The sequence below is a fragment of the Mesoplodon densirostris genome, chromosome 5 (assembly GCF_025265405.1).
Source record: "Mesoplodon densirostris isolate mMesDen1 chromosome 5, mMesDen1 primary haplotype, whole genome shotgun sequence".
Taxonomy (NCBI): Eukaryota; Metazoa; Chordata; class Mammalia; order Artiodactyla; family Ziphiidae; genus Mesoplodon; species Mesoplodon densirostris.
Genome location: NC_082665.1, coordinates 118,103,821 through 118,125,557, shown reverse-complemented (window position 1 = coordinate 118,125,557; position 21,737 = coordinate 118,103,821). Strand labels below are relative to the sequence as shown.

General features: G+C 38.6%; 1 protein-coding gene across 4 annotated transcripts in view; it reads right to left on the bottom strand.

Moving 5' to 3' along the window:
- Positions 1-21,737, bottom strand: part of UBXN7 (UBX domain protein 7) — a 69,691-nt gene that overhangs the window by 13,380 nt on the left and 34,574 nt on the right. For 3 of the 4 annotated variants that reach the window (XM_060099358.1, XM_060099360.1, XM_060099359.1), the window contains 3 exons: positions 14,904-15,050; positions 13,406-13,496; positions 12,623-12,750 (listed from right to left, as the gene is read on the bottom strand). In XM_060099358.1, coding sequence (XP_059955341.1) covers positions 12,623-12,750; positions 13,406-13,496; positions 14,904-15,050 — 366 coding nt within the window. The remainder of the gene's footprint in view (positions 1-12,622; positions 12,751-13,405; positions 13,497-14,903; positions 15,051-21,737) is intronic. The other variant, XM_060099362.1, reaches the window with a different exon arrangement.

Below are 21,737 nucleotides of genomic sequence, written 5' to 3'. Positions count from 1 at the left end.
TACAAAAAATCACATGACAAAAACCTCTCATAAAACCTCAGCAAATCAGGAATAAATGGAAACTTCCTCAATCTGATAAAGTATATATATAAGAAACATATAGCTAACGTCAAACTTATTGGTCAAATACTGAATAATTTCACCCCAATACCAGAAACAAGTTAAGGATGTCTAATCTCACTACTTCTATTTAACTTTGTACTGGAAAGAAAAAGAAAAAGAAATAAAAGGAATAGAGACTGTAAAGGAAGAAGTACATCAGTCTTTATTTGCTGACAACATGACCATCTATATAGAAAATTTTAAGAAATCTACAAAAAAGTTACTGGACCTAATAAGTGAGTGTAGCAAGGCTGCAGGCTACAAGGTCAATATACAAAAGCTACGGAACATTGCTGAGAGAAATTCAAGGCTTAAATAAATGGAGAGATATATGCCATGTCCATGGATATGAAGACTCAATGCTGTTAAGATGTCAATTCTCTCCAAAATGATCCATACAGCTAATGTAATTCCAATCAAAGTCCCACCAGCTTTCCTTGTAGAAAGTGACAAGCTGATTCTAAAACTTATACTGAAATGCAAAGGACCTGAAATAGCCAAAACAACTATAAAAAAGAACAAAGTTGAAGGGCTTACACCATGCAATTTCAAGACTTATTCCAAAGCTATAGTAATCACTAAGACAATAAAATAATGACATAAAGGTAGACAATCACTGGAAAGAATAGATGCCATAAACCCACACATACATGATCAATTTCTGACAAAGGTACAAAGGCAATTCAATGGGAAAAGGATAATCTTTTCAACAAATGGTGCTGGGACAAGCATACAGGCATAGGCGAACAAAGAAAAAACTCCAACTCAACCCCACCTAATACCAAATACAAAAATTAATTCAAAGTGGATCACTGACTGAAGAGCTAAAACTATAAAAAATATGGGATAAAATCTTGGGTTAGGCTAAGATTTCACAAATAAGACACAAAAAGCACGAAGTATAAAAGTAAGTTGAGAGGGGCTTCAAGATGGCGGAAGAGTAAGACATGGAGATCACCTTCCACCCCACAAATATATCAGAAATACATCTACATGTGGAACAACTCCTACAGAACACCTACTGAACGCTGGTAGAAGACCTCAGACCTCCCAAAAGGCAAGAAACTCCCCACGTACCTGGGTAGGGCAAAAGAAAAAGGAAAAAACAGAGACAAAAGAATAGGGACGGGACCTGCACCTCTGGGAGGGAGCTGTGAAGGAGGAAAGGCTTCCACACACTAGGCTTACAAGCCCCTTCATGGGCGGAGACTGAGGGTGGCGGAGGGGGGAAGCTTCGGAGCCACGGAGGAGAGTGCAACAATAGGGGTGCAGAGAGCAAAGCAGAGAGATTCGCACACAGAGGATCGGTGCCGGTCAGCACTCACCAGCCCGAGAGGCTTGGCTGCTCACCCGCCGAGGTGGGCGGGGGCTGGGAGCTGAGGCTCTGGCTTCAGTCGGATCCCAGGGAGAGGACTGGGGTTGGCCACGTGAACACAGCCTCAAGGGGGCTAGTGTGCCACGGCTAGCCAGAAGGGAGTCCGGGAAAAGGTCTGGAACTGCATAAGAGGGAAGAGACTTTTTCTTGCCTCTGTTTCCTGGTGCGCGAGGAGAGGGGATTAAGAGCGCTGCTTAAAGGAGCTCCAGAGACGGGCGCGAGCCACGGCTATCAGCGCAGACCCCAAAGACGGGCATGAGACGCTAAGGCCACTGCTGTAGCCACCAAGAAGCCTGTGTGCAGGAACAGGTCACTATCCACACCTCCCCTCCTGGGAGCCTGTGCAGCCCGCCACTGCCAGGGTCCTGTGATCCAGGGACAACTTCCCCGGGAGAACGCACGGTGCGCCTCAGGCTGGTGCAACGTCACGCCGGCCTCTACTGCCGCAGGCTCGCCCCGCACTCCATACCCCTCCCTCCTCCCAGCCTGAGTGAGCCAGAGACCCCGAAGCAGCTGCTCCTTTAACCCCGTCCTGTCTAAGCGAAGAAGAGACGCCCTCAGGCGACCTACACGCAGAGGTGGGGCCAAATCTAAAGCTGAACCCCGGGAGCTGTGCCAACAAAGAAGAGAAAAGGAAATCTCTCCCAGCAGCCTAAGGAACAGCAGATTAAATCTCCACACTCACCTTGATGTACCCTACATCTCTGGAATACCTGAATTGACAACAAATCATCCCAAATTCAGGAGGTGGACTTTGGGGGCAACAATATATATATATTTTTCTGCTTTCTCTCTTTCTGTATGTATGTGTATGCTTCTGTGTGTGGTTTTGTCTGTATAGCTTTGTTTTTACCACTTGTCCAAGGGTTCTGTCTGTCTGGTTTTGTTTTTTGTTTTTTTTAGTATGGTTTTCAGTGCTTGTTATCATTAGTAGATTTGTTTTTTGGTTCAGTTGTTCTCTTCTTTCTTTCTTTTTTAAAATTACTTAATTTTTTAATAATAATTTTTTGATTTTAATAACTTTTTAATTTAATTTTCTTTTTCTTTCTTTCTTTTCTTTCTTCCTTCCTCCCTCCCTCCCTCCTTTCAGTTTCTTTCTTTCTTTCTGTCTGTCTTTCTATCTTTCTCCCTTTTATTCTGAGCCGTGGGGATGACAGGGTCTTGGTGCTCCAGCCAAGCATCAGGGCTGTGCCTCTGAGGTGGGAGAGCCAAATTCAGGACACTGGTCTCCCAGAGACCTCCCAGCCCCACGTAATACCAAATGGCGAAAATCTCCCAGAGATCTCCATCTCAACGCCAAGACCCAGCTCCACTCAATGACCAGCAAGCTACAGTGCTGGACACCCTATGCAAAACAACTAGCAAGACAGGAACACAACACAACCCATTAGCAGAGAGTCTGCCTAAAATCATAATAAGGTCACAGACACCCCAAAACACACCAGCAGACATGGACCTGCCCACCAGAAAGATCCAGCCTCATCCACCAGAATACAGGCACTAGTTGCCTCCACCAGGAAGCTACACAACCCACTGAACCAACCTTAGCCACTGGGGACAGACACCAAAAACAACGGGAACTACGAACCTGCAGCCTGAAAAAAGGAGACCCCAAACACAGTAAGTTAAGCAAAATGAGAAGACAAAGAAACACACAGCAGATGAAGGAGCAAGGTGAAAACTCACCAGACCTAAAAAATGAAGAGGAAATAGGCAGTCTACCTGAAAAAGAATTCAGAATAATGATAATAAAGATGATCCACACTCTTGGAAATAGAATGGAGAAAATACAAGAAACATTTAACAAGGAACTAGAAGAACTAAAGAGCAAACAAACAATAATAAACAACACAATAAATGAAATTAAAAATTCTCTAGAAGGGAACAATAGCAGAATAACTGAGGCAGAAGAATGGATAAGTGACCTGGAAGATAAAATAGTGGAAATAAATACTGCAGAGCAGAATAAAGAAAAAAGAATGAAAAGAACTGAGGACAGTCTCAGAGACCTCTGGGACAACATTAAACACACCAACATTTGAATTATAGGGGTCCCAGAAGAAGAAGAGAAAAAGAAAGGGACTGAGAAAATATTTGAAGAGATTATAGTTGAAAACTTCCCTAATATGGGTAAGGAAATAGTTAATCAAGTGCAGGAAGCACAGAGAGTCCCATACAGGATAAATCCAAGGAGAAACATGCCAACACATATTAATCAAACTATCAAAAATTAAATACAAAGAAAAAATATTAAAAGCAGCAAGGGAAAAACAACAAATAACATACAAGGGAATCCCCATAAGGTTAACAGCTGATCTTTCAGCAGAACCTCTGGAAGCCAGAAGGGAGTGGCAAGTCATATTTAAAGTGATGAAAGGGAAAAACCTACAACCAAGATTACTCTATCCAGCAAGGATCTCACTCAGATTTGACAGAAAAATTAAAGCCTTTACAGACAAGCAAAAGCTAAGACAATTCAGCACAACCAAACCAGCGCTACAGCAAATGCTAAAGGAACTTCCCTAGGCAGGAAACACAAGAGAAGGAAAAGACCTACAATAACAAACTCAAACAATTAGAAAAATGGTAATAGGAACATACATATCGATAATTACCTAAAATGTAATGGATTAAATGCTCCAACCAAAAGACACAGACTGGCTGAATGGATACAAAAACAAGACCCGTATATATGCTGTCTACAAGAGACCAACTTCAGACCTAGGGACACATACAGACTGAAAGTGAGGGGATGGAAAAAGATATTCCATGCAAATGGAAATCAAAAGAAAGCTGGAGTAGCAATTCTCATATCAGACAAAATAGACTTTAAAACAAAGACTATTAGAAGAGACAAAGAAGGACACTACATAATGATCAAGGGATCAATCCAAGAAGAAGATATAACAATTGTAAATATTTATGCATCCAACATAGGAGCACCTCAATACATAAGGCAAATACTAATAGCCATAAAAGGGGAAATCGACAGTAACACAATCACAGTAGGGGACTTCAACACCCCACTTTCACCAATGGACAGATCATTCAAAACGAAAATAAATAAGGAAACACAAGCTTTAAATGATACATTAAACAAGATGTACTTAATTGATATTTATAGGACAGTCCATCCAAATACAGCAGATTATACTTTTTTCTTAAGTGCACATGGATCATTCTCCAGGATAGATCACATCTTGGGTCACAAATCAAGCCACAGTAAACTTAAGAATATTGAAATCATATCAAGCATCTTTTGTGACCACGACGCTATGAGATTAGAAATGAATTACAGGGAAAAAAAAAAGTAAAAAACACAAACACGTGGAGGCTAAACAATACATTGCTAAATAACTAAGAGATCACTGAAGAAATCAAAGAGGAAATAAAAAAAATACCTAGAGGGGCCTCCCTGGTGGCGCAGTGGTTGGGAGTCCGCCTGCCGATGCAGGGGACACGGGTTCGTGCCCCGATCCCGGAGGATCCCACATGCCGCGGAGCGGCTGGGCCCGCGAGCCATGGCCGCGGGGCCTGTGTGTCCGGAGCCTGTGCTCCGCAACGGGAGAGGCCACAGCAGTGAGAGGCCCGCGTACAGCAAAAAAAAAAAAAAAAAAAATACCTAGAGACAACTGACAATGAAAACACGACAATCCAAAACCTATGGGATGCAGCAAAAGCAGTTCTAAGAGGGAAGTTTATAGCTATATAAGCCTACTTCAAGAAACAAGAAAAATCTCAAATAAAAAATCTAACGTTACACCTAAAGGAACGAGAGAAAGAAGAACAAAAAAACGCCAAAGTTAGTGGAAGGAAAGAAAACATAAAGATCAGAGCAGAAATAAATGAAACAGAAAACAAGAAAACAATAGCAAAGATCAATAAAACTAAAAGCTGGTTCTTTGAGAAGATAAACAAAATTGATAAACCATTAGCCAGACTCATCAAGAAAAAGAGGGAGAGGACTCAAATCAATAAAATTAGAAATGAAAAATGAGAAGTTACAACAGACACTGCAGAAATACAAAGCATCCTAAGAGACTACTACAAGCAGCTCTATGCCAATAAAATGGGCAACCTGGAAGAAATGGACAAATTCTTAGAAAGGTATAACCTTCCAAGACTGAACCAGGAAGAAACAGAAAATATGAACAGACCAATCAGAAGTAATGAAATTGAAACTGTGATTAAAAATCTTCCAGCAGGGCTTCCCTGGTGGCGCAGTGGTTGAGAGTCTGCCTGCCGATGCAGGGGACACGGGTTCATGCCCCGGTCCGGGAAGATCCCACATGCACGGAGCGGCTGGGCCCGTGAGCCATGGCCGCTGAGCCTGCGCGTCTGGAGCCTGTGCTCGGCAACGGGAGAGGCCACAACAGTGAGAGGCCCGCGTACCGCAAAAAAAAAAAAAAAAAAAAAAAAATCTTCCAGCAAACAAAAGTCCAGGACCAGATGGCTTCACAGGTGAATTCTATCAAACATTTAGAGAAGAGCTAACACCCATCCTTCTCAAACTCTTCCAAACAACTGTGGAGGCAGGAACACTCCCAAACTCATTCTATGAGGCGACCATCATGCTGATATCAAAACCAGACAAAGATACTACAAAAAAAAGAAAATTACAGACCAATATCACTGATGAATATAGATGCCAAAATCCTCAACAAAATACTAGCAAATAGAATCCAACAACACATTACAAGGATCACACACCATGATCAAGTGGGATTTATCCCAGGGATGCAAGGATTCTTCAATATATGTAAATCAATCAATGTGATACACTATATTAACAAATTGAAGAATAAAAACCATATGATCATCTCAATAGATGCAGAAAAAGCTTTTGACAAAATTCAACACCCATTTATGATAAACTCTCCAGAAAGTGGACATACAGGGAACCCACTTCAACATAATAAAGGATATATATGACAAACCCACAGCAAACATCATTCTCAATGGTGAAAAACTGAAAGCATTTCCTCTAAGATCAGGAACAAGACAAGGATGTCCCCTCTCACCACTGTTATTCAACATAGTTTTGGAAGTTCTAGCCATGGCAATCAGAGAAGAAAAAGAAATAAAAGGAATACAAATCGGAAAAGAAGAAGTAAAACTGTCACTGTTTGCAGATAACATGATACTATACTTACAGAATCTTAAAGATGCCACCAGAAAACTACTAGAGCTAATCAATGCATTTGGTAAAGCTGCAGGATACAAAATTAATGCACAAAAATCTCTTGCATTCCTATACACTAATGATGAAATATCTGAAAGAGAAATTAAGGAAACACTCCCATTTACCACTGCAACAAAAAGAATCAAAGACCTAGGAATAAACCTACCTAAGGAGACAAAAGACCTGTATGCAGAAAACTATAAGACACTGATGAAAGAAATTAAAGATGATACCAACAGATGGAGAGATATACCATGTTCTTGGATTGGAAGAATCAATACTGTGAAAATAACTATACTACCCAAAGCAATCTACAGATTCAATGCAATCCCTATCAAATTACCAATGGCATTTTTTACAGAACAAGAACAAAAAAATCTTAAAATTTGTATGGAGACACAAAAGACCCCGAATAGCCAAAGCAGTCTTGAGGGAAAAAAACGGAGCTGGAGGTATCAGACTTCCTGACTTCAGACTACAAAGCTACAGTACTCAAGATAATATGGAACTGGCACAAAAACAGAAACGTGGATCAATGGAACAAAATAGGAAGCACAGAGATAAACCCACGCACCTATGGTCAACTAATCTATGACAAAGGAGGCAAGGATATACAATGGAGAAAAGACAGTCTCTTCAATAAGTGGTGCTGGGAAACCTGGACAGCTACATGTAAAAGAATGAAATTAGAACACTCCCTAACACCATACACAAAAATAAACTCAAAATGGATTAGAGACCTAAATGGAAGACCAGACACTATCAAACTCTTAGAGGAAAGCACAGGAAGAACACTCTTTGACATAAATCACAGCAAGATCTTTTTTGATCCACCTCCTAGAGTAATGGAAATAAAAGCAAAAATAAACAAATGGGACCTAATGAAACTTGAAAGCTTTTGCACAGCAAAGGAAACCGTAAGCAAGCCGAAAAGACAACCCTCAGAATGGGAGAAAATATTTGCAAATGAATCAACAGACAAAGGATTAATCTCCAAAATATATGAACAGCTCATACAGCTCAATATTAAAAAAACAAGCATCCAAAAATGGGCAGAAGACCTAAATACACATTTCTCCAAAGAAGACATACAGATGGCCAAAAAGCAAATGAAAAACTGCTCAAAATCACTAATTATTAGAGAAATGCAAATCAAAACTACAGTGAGGTTATCACCTCACACCAGTTAGAACGGGCATCATCAGAAAATCTACAAACAACAAATGCTGGAGAGGGTGTGGAGAAAAGGGAACCCTCTTGCTCTGTTGGCGGGAATGTAAATTGATACAGACACTATGGAGAACAGTATGGAGGTTCCTTAAAAAACTAAATATAGAATTACCATATGATTCATCAATCCCACTACTGGGCATATACCCAGAGAAAACCATAATTCCAAAAGACACATGCATCTCAATGTTCATTGCAGCACTATTTACAATAGTCAGGTCATGGAAGCAACCTAAATGCCCACTGACAGATGAATGGATAAAGAAAATGTGGTACACATATACAACGGAATATTACCTGCCATAAAAAGGAACGAAATTGGGTCATCTGTAGAGACGTGGATGGATCTAGAGACTGTTATACAGAGTGAAGTAAGTCAGAAAGAGAAAAACAAAGATCGTATATTAACACATATATGTGGAACCTAGAAAATGGTACAGATGAACCGGTTTGCAGGGCATAAATTGAGACACAGATGTAGAGAAAAAACATATGGACACCAAGGGGGGAAAGCGGCGGGGGTGGTGGGTGTGGGGGTGGTGGTTTGATGAATTGGGCGATTGGGATTGACATTTATACACTGATGTTTATAAAACTGATGACTAATAAGGACCTGCTGTATAAAAAAATTAATTTAATTTAATTTAAAAAAAAGAGTCATGTACCACAATGTTAAAAAAAAAAAAAGGAAATTACTATACTACCCAAAGCAATCTACAGATTCAATGCAATCCCTATCAAACTACCACTGGCATTTTTCACAGAACTAGAACAAAAAATTTCACGATTTGTATGGAAACACAAATGACCCACAATAGCCAAAGCAATCTTGAGAAAGAAAAACGGAGCTGGAGGAATCAGACTCCCTGACTTCAGACTATACTACAAAGCTACAATAATCAAGACAGTATGGTACTGGCACAAAAACAGAAATATAGATCAATGGAACAGGATAGAGAGCCCAGAGATAAACCCACGCATATATGGTCACCCTATCTTTGATAAAGGAGGCAAGAATATACAATGGAGAAAAGACAGCCTCCTCAATAGTGGTGCTGGGAAAACTGGACAGCTACATGCAAAAGAATGAAATTACAACGCTCCCTAACACCATACACAAAAAAAACTCAAAATGGATTAAAGACCTAAATGTAAGGCCAGACACTAACAAATTCTTAGAGGAAAACACAGGCAGAACACTCTATGACATAAATCAAAGCAAGATCCTTTTTGACCCACATCCTAGAGAAATGGAAATAAAAACAAAAATAAATGGGACCTAATGAAACTTGAAAGCTTTTGCACAGCAAAGGAAACCATAAACAAGATGAAAAGACAACCTTCAGAATGGGAGAAAATATCTGCAAATGAAGCAACTGACAAAGGATTAATCTCCAAAATTTACAAGCAGCTCATGCAGCTCAATATCAAAAACACAAACAACCCAATCCAAAAATCGGCAGAAGACCTAAATAGACATTTCTCCAAAGAAGATACACAGATTGCCAACAAACACATGAAATAATACTCAACATCATTAATCATTAGAGAAATGCAAATCAAAACTACAATGCGATATCATCTCACACCAGTCAGAATGGCCATCATCAAAAAATCTACAAACAATAAATGCTGGAGAGGGTGTGGAGAAAAGGGAGCCCTCATACACTGTTGGTGGGTATATAAATTGATACAACCACTATGGAGAACAGTATGGAGGTTCCTTAAAAAACTAAAAATAAAACTACCACATGACCTAGCAATTGCACTACTGGGCATTTACCCTGAGAAAACCATAATTCAAAAAGAGTCATGTACCACAATGTTCATTGCAGCTCTATCTACAATAGCCAGGACATGGAAGCAACCTAAGTGTGCATCGACAGATGAATGGATAAAGAACATGTGGCACATATATAAAATGGAATATTACTCAGCCATAAAAAGAAACAAAACTGAGTTATCTGTAGTGAGGTGGATGGACCTAGAGTCTGTCATACAGAGTGAAGTAAGTCAGAAAGAGGAAAACAAATACCGTATGCTAACACATATATATGGAATCTAAAAAAAAAAAAAAAACTGGTCATGAAGAACCCAGGGAAAGATGGGAATAAAGATACAGACCTACTAGAGAATGGACTTGAGGACACGGGGAAGGGGAAGGGTAAGCCGGGACAAAGTGAGAGAGTGGTAGGTTATATATGGACATATAAACACTACGAAATGTAAAATAGATAGCTAGTGGGAAGCAGTCGCATAGCACAGGGAGATGAGCTCGGTGCTTTGTGACCAGCTAGAAGGGTGGGATTAGGAGGGTGGGAGGGAGACGCAAGAGGGAAGAGATATGGGAATATATGTATATGTATAAGTGATTCACTTTGTTATAAAGCAGAAACTAACACACCATTGTAAAGCAATTATACTCCAATAAAAACGTTAAAATAAAAAAGAAATTTGATAAATTGGATTTCATCAACATTTTAAAATTTGCTGTTCAAAAACACCATCATGAAATGAATAAGCAAGCAACAAACTGAAAAAAAAAATCTGCAAACCATATATCCAACAAAGGACTTATATCTAAGTCCTTACAACTCAATTAAAAGATATACAACCCAGGGGCCTTCCCTGGCGGTCCAGTGGTTAAGACTCCATGCTTCCACTGCAAGGGGCACGGGTTTCATCCCTGGTCAGGGAACTAAGATTCCACATGCTGCACAGCACAGGCCACCCCCCGCAACAAAAAAAGAGATATACAACCCAGTAAGAGAAAAATGAGCCTGAGATCTGAATAGGCTCTTTACCAAAAGAGACAGAAGGTAAAAAAGCACATGAGAAGATGCTCATATCAAAACTTGTCAAATTGCACATTTTAAATATACTCAGTTACTACACATTAATTATACTTCAACAAAGCTATGAAATTTTTCAAAATAAACTTAAATAGCGGTCACAAGAAAGCAAACAGATGTGCTCATGTGACATGCAATGGCTTGGACTGACTACAGATAATAATACTGTGTATCATGAAGGCTGATTTTAAAGAATGACATTATGATGGACTCTGTTAGTTTCCTATTTTACATCCAGTCTTCTTTGCTTCCTTATTAAAAGAACCTCAACTGTGTACAAGAAAATGTGTCCAGCTAAAACAAGCAGAACTCTTATCTGTGGCTGTTTTACCGTTGTAATAGAGACACCACCCCCTTCCTCCTTGTCCATGCTGGAATACGGGAGCACAGCATCTGTACTGTGACCGTGAGGACAAAAGCCAATACTAAGGATGGAGGGGGGAAAAAAAGGGAAGGAACCTGGTTCCTTGATGACATCCACAAGAGTCAAGTCCTAGACTGCTTGCCTCTGAACTTCTTGTTGAGAAAAGATGTCTTCCTTGTTTAAGCCATTATTTGTTGCTGTGTCTCTTGTACGTAGTTGATCAAAATTTGTAATAGTGAGAGAATTTAGTTCAGAAGTGGGGTCTGAGGTACTAGTCACCCAAATCAGCCCTATGTCACTGTCCAATTTTATGGTCCCACTCTTTTTTTTTTTTTTTTTTTCTTTTGCGGTACGTGGGCCTCTCACTGTTGTGGCCTCTCCCGCTGCGGAGCACAGGCTCCGGACGCGCAGGCTCAGCGGCCATGGCTCACGGGCCTAGCTGCTCCGCGGCATGTGGGATCTTCCCGGACCGGGGCACGAACCCGTGTCCCCTGCATCGGCAGGCGGACTCTCAACCACTTGCGCCACCAGGGAGGCCCAGTCCCTTAACTCTTATAAGAGATCTAGTGAGATTTTAAACTCAATTTATGCTGTAATTCATTAACTCACAAGCTCAGGCTCTGTTTTTTGACAGTATCAGCCTATGACTGTAAAAGATGAGAAAACTCTCTTAGGGAAATCACAGAAACTTCCTTGGTTTTTTAATGACTTAAGAAAGAATTCTACTTAAGTAAAATTTCTGAGTAATGGAGGGGGGAAAAAAAGAATTCTATACAAACCACGGCAAGCACCCATAGCCTCTCCTTAAGTGGACACTTTATTCTAGGTAATAACTTAAGGAACTGTTTCATCACTGCATGATAATGGACTGCTGAAGTCACATCCTCTGTAACTAATTTTATCCTCACTGTCATCAAACCCAAACAGTTCCTACACCAATGTGAGATTCCCACATCTTTGAAGGTCTCCTACTTGCAACTAATCTTGCTATCAATTATCAAATAGGTCTGCCTAGCAATAGCATATTATAGAAATTAAGTATAGAAATAATCTTTGGGTGGGCCTGAGACCCAGGTCCTAAAGGTATGTAATCAGCAATAATGCCCAATTACACCATGAGAGTTGTTCTAGCAAAAATACCATTTCCGCTGCTGCTCAGACCTGGATTCCAAAAGTCCAAACAGTGCTGCCCCTGAAGAAGTGGGTTTTTCTGTTACCAGGCTTGCTGGTCAGTCTTCCTGCTCACTGCTACATATTCATATTGTTTACTTCTAAATCCATGTCTTAGGTCACATGCCTGATCCTAGGAGATGGGAAGTATGAATCCTGTAATTTCATTGAGAAGAGAGAACCCTTACGTAGGAAACTATCAAAATGTAAGATGTTGTGCAGCCACAAATTGTAACTGTCCACAACTTACATTATTATCTTTACCATCTTAACCTCAAACATTTTACACAAGACACTTCTATACAGTGACAGTTAACTGTCCATCACCACTTTTTAGTCATACTTACTGAACGGGCACATTTTTTGGGGGGACTGCTAGAAAGTCCATCCAGTTGCCCATGTTCACCCAGAAATCCTGTTACTTGATCCAAGAAAGAAGATACGTCTAACTGGTGCCACTCTACTAGCTTCTGACCTAAAGATTAAAAACCAGGATATAGAAATAAAATCAACACTCTTTCTGAATTCTCACTAAGTATTTCTTTCTGCATATACATAATTAAAATTTACTGGGAACATATCCCCACCCAACACCAGCTTAAGTTACATAGTGTCTTCATAACCTAGGGGATACATTAATTATAACCAAACTCAGAGATTCCCAGCCATCATGATGGAGGAACTACTTTATCAACTGATATCATTTATTGCCATTTAGGAAGAAGAGATTCAGAGAAAGCAATACCTATATAAAACTCAATCAATTAATAATAAACCCAGCTCTACCCTCTGCTTCTTTGGTGGGATTACAACCAGTACCTGAACAATCTTAACATTTTAGTGACCTAACGGGATTCCTTACACATCATAAGGAAGATAAACAGTTATTCTTTGAAAGAACAGAACTGCCCAAATATAAAATACTACCATCTCCCAAAGTTGCTGGAAACATATTCCCTAAATACACACATCAATAGATGTTTAAATAATTCTAAAGAGCATGAACAAGAACCCTTCAACTAAATTACTACAAACAATTTTGAAACTGGACCCAGTCGAGTATTAAAGATTATTTAGGTAACTGAAAGTTAAATAATAGGTTAAAGACCATAAGCTGAAATAACCCTTACCTGTCCGTGGATCCAAGATGGAAACATAGGGGAAATCCCCTAGCTTATAAAACTGTATGTATCTCTGACCTTCCTCACTGTCATGATAAACCTGTTAAATCATTGATATTAAAAAAAAAAATCAGCCTCTTAAAAAAGTACTAGCTATATCCTTGTTATATACCAACAGAAATTAAAGAGAAAATGAAGGCCACCTAGTGTGAATTCCCTCCACTTCCTGCCCTCAGTCACTTCTGAAACTTACATAAATATAGCAATCCATTCTTCCTCCTTTCCCAGTTCAAAGAGGTATTGCTCTTCCTTTTCAAGTTATCTGTCTACCTATTTCATTCCTGACTCTCAACCACATATATCTTAATAAATCACAATATATTAAGATTATAAGCTCAAGTGCATAGCATAGTGCTAGGCAAAGAGATGCTCAATCAACAGTCGCTGAATAAAAGGTTACCATTCAGAAAAAAATTTACTGAATTTAGGGGCCTGTAAAACATGAACAGGCAAATTACTAACATTAATAGCATGTCTTACAGTGGGGAAAAGATTAAGTTCATTCAGAAGTATTTATTTTATTTATTTATTTATTTTTATTTATTTATTTTTTTTTTCAGAAGTATTTATTTTATAAAAAAAAATTTTTTTGGCTGTGCCACACAGCATACAGAATCTTAGTTCCCTGACCAGGGATCAAACCCGTGCCCCCTGTGGAAGCACAGAGTCCTAACCACTGGACCGCCAGGGAATTCCCTATAATTTTTCGTAATATAAACAACTGGAGCACAATCATCTACCCTTAGCTTGTTAATTTATGTAAAAAGAAACCAGAGCCAGTAAGACTAAGTGACAAGTTTAAGGACATACAATTAAAGACTATCAAACTCAAGCTAAAATCCACATCTTAGTCAAATGTTTTTTGATTACTTCAAGATCTTCTACAGTTCCCACTATCAATTATAGTAGCCACTAGAACATGTGCTACTAAAGCATTTGAAATGTGGCTAGTCCTAACAGCTGTACTGTAAGTGTAAAATACATACCAGATCCTGAAGGCTTAACACCAAAAAAAAAAAAAAAATCAAAACACCTCATCAATATTTTAATATTAGTTTTATATTACAGATACTGATTTTTAAAATACATTAAAATCAATTGCCTGTTTCTTTTGACCTTTTTAAATGTGGCTACTAGAAAATTTTAAATCACATTACATTTCTATTGAACGGTAGGTACAGCTGCACACTCTATCAAGACGTTCAAACTCTTCTGAGATAGGAATACTATATGGTTTACATGGCTTGGTTCCTTTTTTCCTCCTTCCCTTCATTGTTGCCCTTTCACTTATCCTTACTATTTCAGCCATTATGGGTGGTTTTACTTCTTCATATGTCAAAATTTAACTCAGTTATGAATTTTTTCCAGTTTATAACCCAATTCCTCTTCCCCGACATCCCATGTACCAAAGTAAAATACTACAAAATTTTTAATTAACTCTCCCCACCTGCCAGAAAATGAAATGTTCTCGGATAATATTCTTCACAGCTTCATTGCTCCATACGTCACGGTTGAGGCACTGGCATGCAAAGTCTTGTACATTCTGAATGTTTATCATCAGCCACTTATTCTGCATCTGGCCACACTCTTTGGCCTGTAAGAGTAAAGTTACATAACAATTGTGAGAAACATTTTCTACTTGTTAACTGGTATGTTTCAGAATTCAGAAGCTGTCCTTTTTCCATATAAATACTAAGTTTTTTTCCCCAAGTATGGCATCTATAGCTTTCAGTCTAAACATTAATTACAGGCCTCCCTGGTGGTTCAGTGGTTAAGAATCCACCTGCCAACGCAGGGGACACTGGTTCACGCCCTGATCCAGGAAGATCCCACATGCCGCGAAGCAACTAAGCCTGCAAGCCACAACTACTGAGCCCACGTGCCAAAACTACTGAAGCCTGCACACCTAGAGCCCGTGCTCCACAACAAGAGAAGCCACCACAATGAGAAGCCCACACACTGCAACAAAGAGTAGCCCCCGCTCGCCGCAACTACAGAAAGCCCACGTGCAGCAACGAAGACCCAAAGCAGCCAAAAATAAAATAAATAAAATTAAAAAAATTTTAAAAACCATTAATTACATTATTTTGCTTATATGTATATAGTTATACTGTCCATTTGCAAGCATTTTTCAAATTTAAATGAACTGTTTTCCTTTTATTCACTGTTATTTATTATAGTAGCTGGATTTTTATTGTACATGTAAACATCTTTACCTGAAAAAGATTCCACAAACAAGGGCAACAAGTCACATAATTCTATTGTGCTGTCAATCCCTATCCACACATATATCTCTCCTTTTTAATAGTTGTAACTAGTATGTGCATATTAGTTTATGTTGTTTTATTTTCTTCAACATCATTTTCTATAAACATTTCCAAATATATTCATCTCAATTATTAGGCATGTGGTATTTCATAGAATCACTCTAAATCTTTCAGTAAAAGCTGCTGAGGATTTTTTCTCTCAGGGTTGTTTCCCTAGGAGTGTATTTCAAAATTGAGATTACAGATCAAAGAATGTTTCAGAATAATCTCCAAAAGACTCCCCAATTTATAGCACAAATATCAATCATGAATGAGTGAGTGTGCACTTTCTTTTTTGCCTCACATTTCCTCATCACCATAATGACCTAAGAAATATTGCTGAACTGGAAAAGAATGGCAGAAAAGCAAATGAACAAATGCTACCTCAAACCTTTGCACAGAAACAATGAAATGAAAGCCACAGTTTTGAATAATTTTGTCTTGGAACAATATTTTTTTCCAAATCAGTTTGACATGGGAAAATCTTAAGAATCAATTAACTCAGGTTAACAACAACTGAAGAACATACATCATTTTCGAGGTACTGGAGAATACAAGACTACCTTTTGTTTTATAACAAAGTTTACACAATGTTACAAAAATTGTTATCCTATTTTTCTGTACAAATCCCCCACAGAAAATAATTTTATAATATTCATTACTGATTCCACAGGTGAAAACCCAAGTTCTAAAAGGAAGTAGCCCTATATTGAGCCAGAAAGCTACAATTAACTGGTCAAAAGCTTATCTTATTTTTAAGTATACAAATTTAATAAAATAACTCTCTGCTTCTAGAAAGTAATAGTATTCCAGTTAATTCCTTGCCTATAGTAAGCACATAGATGTGATAAATGGGAGATAAATGAGTAATTATATTGCTTTAACTGAAGAAAAAGTATTTGAGAACAAAGAAAAAAAATAACACACTCTAGAGAGACAGATTGAAGAGTACATAATCCCTATAATAAAGTAAATTTATTAAGTCTGCCTCAACTACAACACTGACCAAAAAAAAAGTATAACGAACTTCCCTGGTGGTCCCATGGCTAATACTCCATACTACCAATGCAGGGGGCCCAGGTTCGATTCCTGGTCAGGGAACTAGATCCCACATGCCACAACTAAAGATCCTGCAAGCCGCAACTAAAGATCCCGCATACCACCACAATGATCCCACATGCCGCAACTAAGACCCGGTGCAGCCAAATAAATAAATAAATATTTTTAAAAAAGTATAACACTGAAAAATAATAAAAGTCCAGAATTCAAAAACAATGGAGAGTCATTTGTTATTGTTTTTAAAAATTCACTTATTCACATTCACACTTTCATTCATTCAGATTCCTTCATTTGACAAATATTTGAGGATCTACCATGTTTCAGGTACAGTTATAGATGCTGGATGTATAGCAGTTACCAAAACAAAAATCCCTGCCTTCATGAAGTTTACATTGGGAGAAACCCTATACAAGCAAAAGAAACTGGAAGATGTTGTTAAGAAAGTACTTCTAATATAAATCAAAACTACAATGAGGTACCACCTCACACCAGTCAAAATGGCCACATTAAAAAATCTACGAATCTGGAGAGGGTGTAGAGAAAAGGGAACCCTCCTACACTGTTGGTGGGAAGGTAAACTGGTGCAGCCACTATGGAAGACAGTATGTAGGCTCCTTAAAAAACTAAAAATAGAGCTACCATATGATCCAGCAATCCCACTCCCAGGCATATATCCCAATAAAACTATAATTCAAAAAGATATATGCACCCGTATGTTCATAGTAGCACTATTCACAATAGCCAAGACATGGAAACAAGTTAAATGTCCATCAACAGGTGAATGGATAAAGAAGATGTGGTACATATATACAATGGAATACTACTCAGCCATAAAAAAGAACGAAATAATGCCATTTACAGCAACATGGATGCAACTACAGATTATCATACTAAGTGAAGTAAGTCCGATAGAGAAAGACAAATACCATATGATATCACTTATATGTGGAATCTAAAATATGACACAAATGACCTAATCTAGGAAACAGGAACAGGCTCACAGACATAGAGAACATACTTGTAGTTGCCAAGGGGGAGAGGGGGTGAGGGAGGAATGGACTGGGAGTTTGGGATTAACAGATGCAAACTATTATATATAGAATGGATAAACAATAAGGTCCTACTGTATAGCACAGGGAACTATATTCAATATACTATGATAAACCATAATAGAAAAGAATATGAAAAAGAATGTAAAAATATGTATAACTGAATCACTTTGCTGTACAGCAGAAACTAACACATTATAAATCAACTATACTTCAATTAAGTAAATTAAAAAAAAGAAGAAATTACTTCTAGAAAGAAGGGCCCCATAAAAGACACAAATTTCATGCAAAGCAGCAATGTCTGGAGGGAACATAAGAGAATCTTATATAATCTCACTAAGTATACCAGTTACATGAGTCAAGGATGAGAGGTGAGAGTGGGCCATGGGACAAATGATGAAACTTTCCTCTTGGAATTCATTAGGTTGTTCTGAATCAATATTCAAAAGCCATTATAGAGAAACCCAAGAGCAAGTGTGGCTATACCAAATAGAGAGGTATGTGACAGGGTCTATCTGTGATAATGGGAGAACAATGAGAGACTAACTAACATCTCTCCCAGATGAGGAAAGTATGAAAAGAGGATACAGAGGAAAAAATAATTTGCTTGAATAAATATATATGCATAAAGTCAAACAGGAAATATATTAAAATATGCACAATACTTTCTTATGTAAATGGAAACTACTATTATTTTTCCTTACTGGTTTTTTTCTATAATTTTTGCCTAATTTGAATAAAAATATAAGCTATGTATAAAGTTTATTTAGGAAAAACTTTATCTTATGTATTTTGTTACTGAATCCGTTCTTTACATTTTAACTAAAATGTTTTAACTTGCATTTATAGCAAGTACTTTTTTTTTTTTTTTTGCGGTACGCAGGACTCTCACTGTTGTGGCCTCTCCCGTTGCGGAGCACAGGCTCTGGACGCGCAGGCTCAGTGGCCATGGCTCACGGGCCCAGCTGCTCCGCGGCATGTGGGATCCTCCCAGACCGGGGCACGAACCTGTGTCCCCTGCATCGGCAGGTGGACGCTCAACCACTGTGCCACCAGGGAAGCCCCTATAGCAAGTACTTTTGAAATTAACAAAGTACTCTTAGTAGGACTAGGTCCATGTGCAACTGAATGGCAATTTTTATATTTTATATTTATTTTTTATAAATTTATTTTATTTATTTATTATTGCCTGCATTTCCTCTTTGTTGCTGCACGCGGGCTTTCTCTAGTTGCAGCGAGCGGGGGCTACTCTTCGTTGTGATGCACAGCTTTCTCATTAAGGTGGCTTCTCTTGTTGCAGACCACAAGTTCTAGGCCCACAGGCTTCAGTAGTTGTGGCTTGCAGGCTCTAGAGTGCAGGCTCAGTAGTTGTGGAGCATGGGCTTAGTTGTTCCGTGGCATGTGGGATCTTCCCGGACCAGGGCTTGAACCTGCATCCCCTGCACTGGCAGGTGGATTCTTAACCACTGCACCACCAGGGAAGCCCTGAATGGCAATTTTAACAAATAAACATGTATTTCTTATGAAAATAAGGAATATTATGGAAATTGTTCTCATTATTTCTGTACAATATACTCTATTTTTTTTTTTTTTTTTTTTTTTTTTTTTTTTTTTGCTGTACGCGGGCCTCTCACTGCTGTGGCCTCTCCCGTTGCGGAGCACAGGCTCCGGACACACAGGCTCCGCGGCCATGGCTCGCGGGCCCAGCCGCTCCGCGGCATGTGGGATCTTCCGGGATCGGGGCACGAACCCTAGTCCCCTGCATCGGCAGGCGGACTCTCAACCACTGCGCCACCAGGGAAGCCCTGTACAATATACTCTAGATTATGTCACTCAATCATTTAACAAAGATTTAATGAGGGGCAACCGTGTGCCTGACACCCCTCTATGCACTGTGAATACACAACAATAAATAAAACAAAATCCCTGTGTTCATGGAACTTACATGCTACTGGGAAAGAAGAAAACCTAAGAAATATTCCCTTGCCCGGGTCAGATTATTCACCCTAGTCCCTTGCTCAGTCAGCTCCAGCTACACTGGTTTCCTTGGCTGTACCAGAAATATGCCCAAGCTCTTTCCAACACCAATGCCTTTACACTTAACTGTTTTTCTGCTCTTCCCTACGACCCTTCTATGGTTTAGATTCCCTCACTTCTTTCAGGTTTCTACTCAAATCTCATTCTTTCAGAAATATACGCTCATCTTCCAAACTGAATCAGTCCTCTCTCATCACAATTATAAAAGTGTGTGAAACCTATGAAATCAACCTTGCTTTTCATTTGCCTGTACGAGCACATGCACCTTAATATCCCCAAACAGAATAGTCCTCTCTTTGTCCTTCCCTTATTCTATTTTATTCTTTCTCCCAGCAACTACTGTAACCTGAAATTTCTCTGTGTGTCAAACACATACATAAAAAATATATATACATATATATACACTAAATATGTTATATAGGTATTATTTTTTATTTGTTGGTAGTCTGTTTCTCTCTCTAGATTATAAATTTTTTGATGGCAAAGGACTTTGTATAATTTGTTTACCACAACCTCCCTGTGGCAGAAACTGCTTATAGGTAACAAATACCCATTTTTCCCTTCTCCTTAATAGAATCTCCAAAGAAAAAGAAATAAAAGGAATACAAATTGGAAAAGAAGTAAAACTGTCACTGTTTGCAGATGACAGGATACTATACATAGAGAATCCTAAAGATGCCACCAGAAAACTACTAGAGCTAATCAATGCATTTGGTAAAGCTGCAGGATACAAAATTAATGCACAAAAATCTCTTGCATTCCTACACACTAATGATGAAAAATCTGAAAGAGAAATTAAGGAAACACTCCCATTTACCACTGCAACAAAAAGAATACCTAGGAATAAACCTACCTAGGGAGACAAAAGACCTGTATGCAGAAAACTATCAGACACTGATGAAAGAAATTAAAGATGATACCAACAGATGGAGAGATATACCATGTTCTTGCATTGGAAGAATCAATATTGTGAAAATGACTATACTACCCAAAGCAATCTGCAGATTCAATGCAATCCCTATCAAATTATCAATGGCATTTTTTACAGAACTAGAACAAAAAATCTTAAAATTTGTATGGAGACACAAAAGACCCCGAATAGCCAAAGCAGTCTTGAGGGAAAAAAACGGAGCTGGAGGTATCAGACTCCCTGACTTCAGACTATACTATAAAGCTACAGTAATCAAGATAATATGGTATGGCACAAAAACAGAAATACAGATCAATGAAACAAGATAGAAAGCCCAGAGATAAACCCATGCACCTATGGTCAACTAATCTATGACAAAGGAGGCAAGGATATACAATGGAGAAAAGACAGTCTCTTCTATAAGTGGTGCTGGGAGAACTGGACAGCTACATGTAGAAGAATGAAATTAGAACACTCCCTAACACCATACACAAAAATAAACTCAAAATGGATTAGAGACCTAAATGGAAGACCAGATACTATAAAACTCTTAGAGGAAAACATAGGAAGAACACTCTTTGACATAAACCACAGCAAGATCTTTTTTGATCCACCTCCTAGAGTAATGGAAATAAAAGCAAAAATAAACAAATGGGACCTAATGAAACTTGAAAGCTTTTGCACAGCAAAGGAAACCATAAACAAGATGAAAAGACAACCCTCAGAATTGGACAAAATATTTGCAAATGCATCAACAGACAAAGGATTAATCTCCAAAATATATAAACAGCTCATACAGCTCAATATTAAAAAGACAAACAAGCCAATCCAAAAATGGGCAGAAGACCTAAATACACATTTCTCCAAAGAAGACATACAGATGGCCAAGAAGCACATGAAAAGCTGCTCAACATCACTAA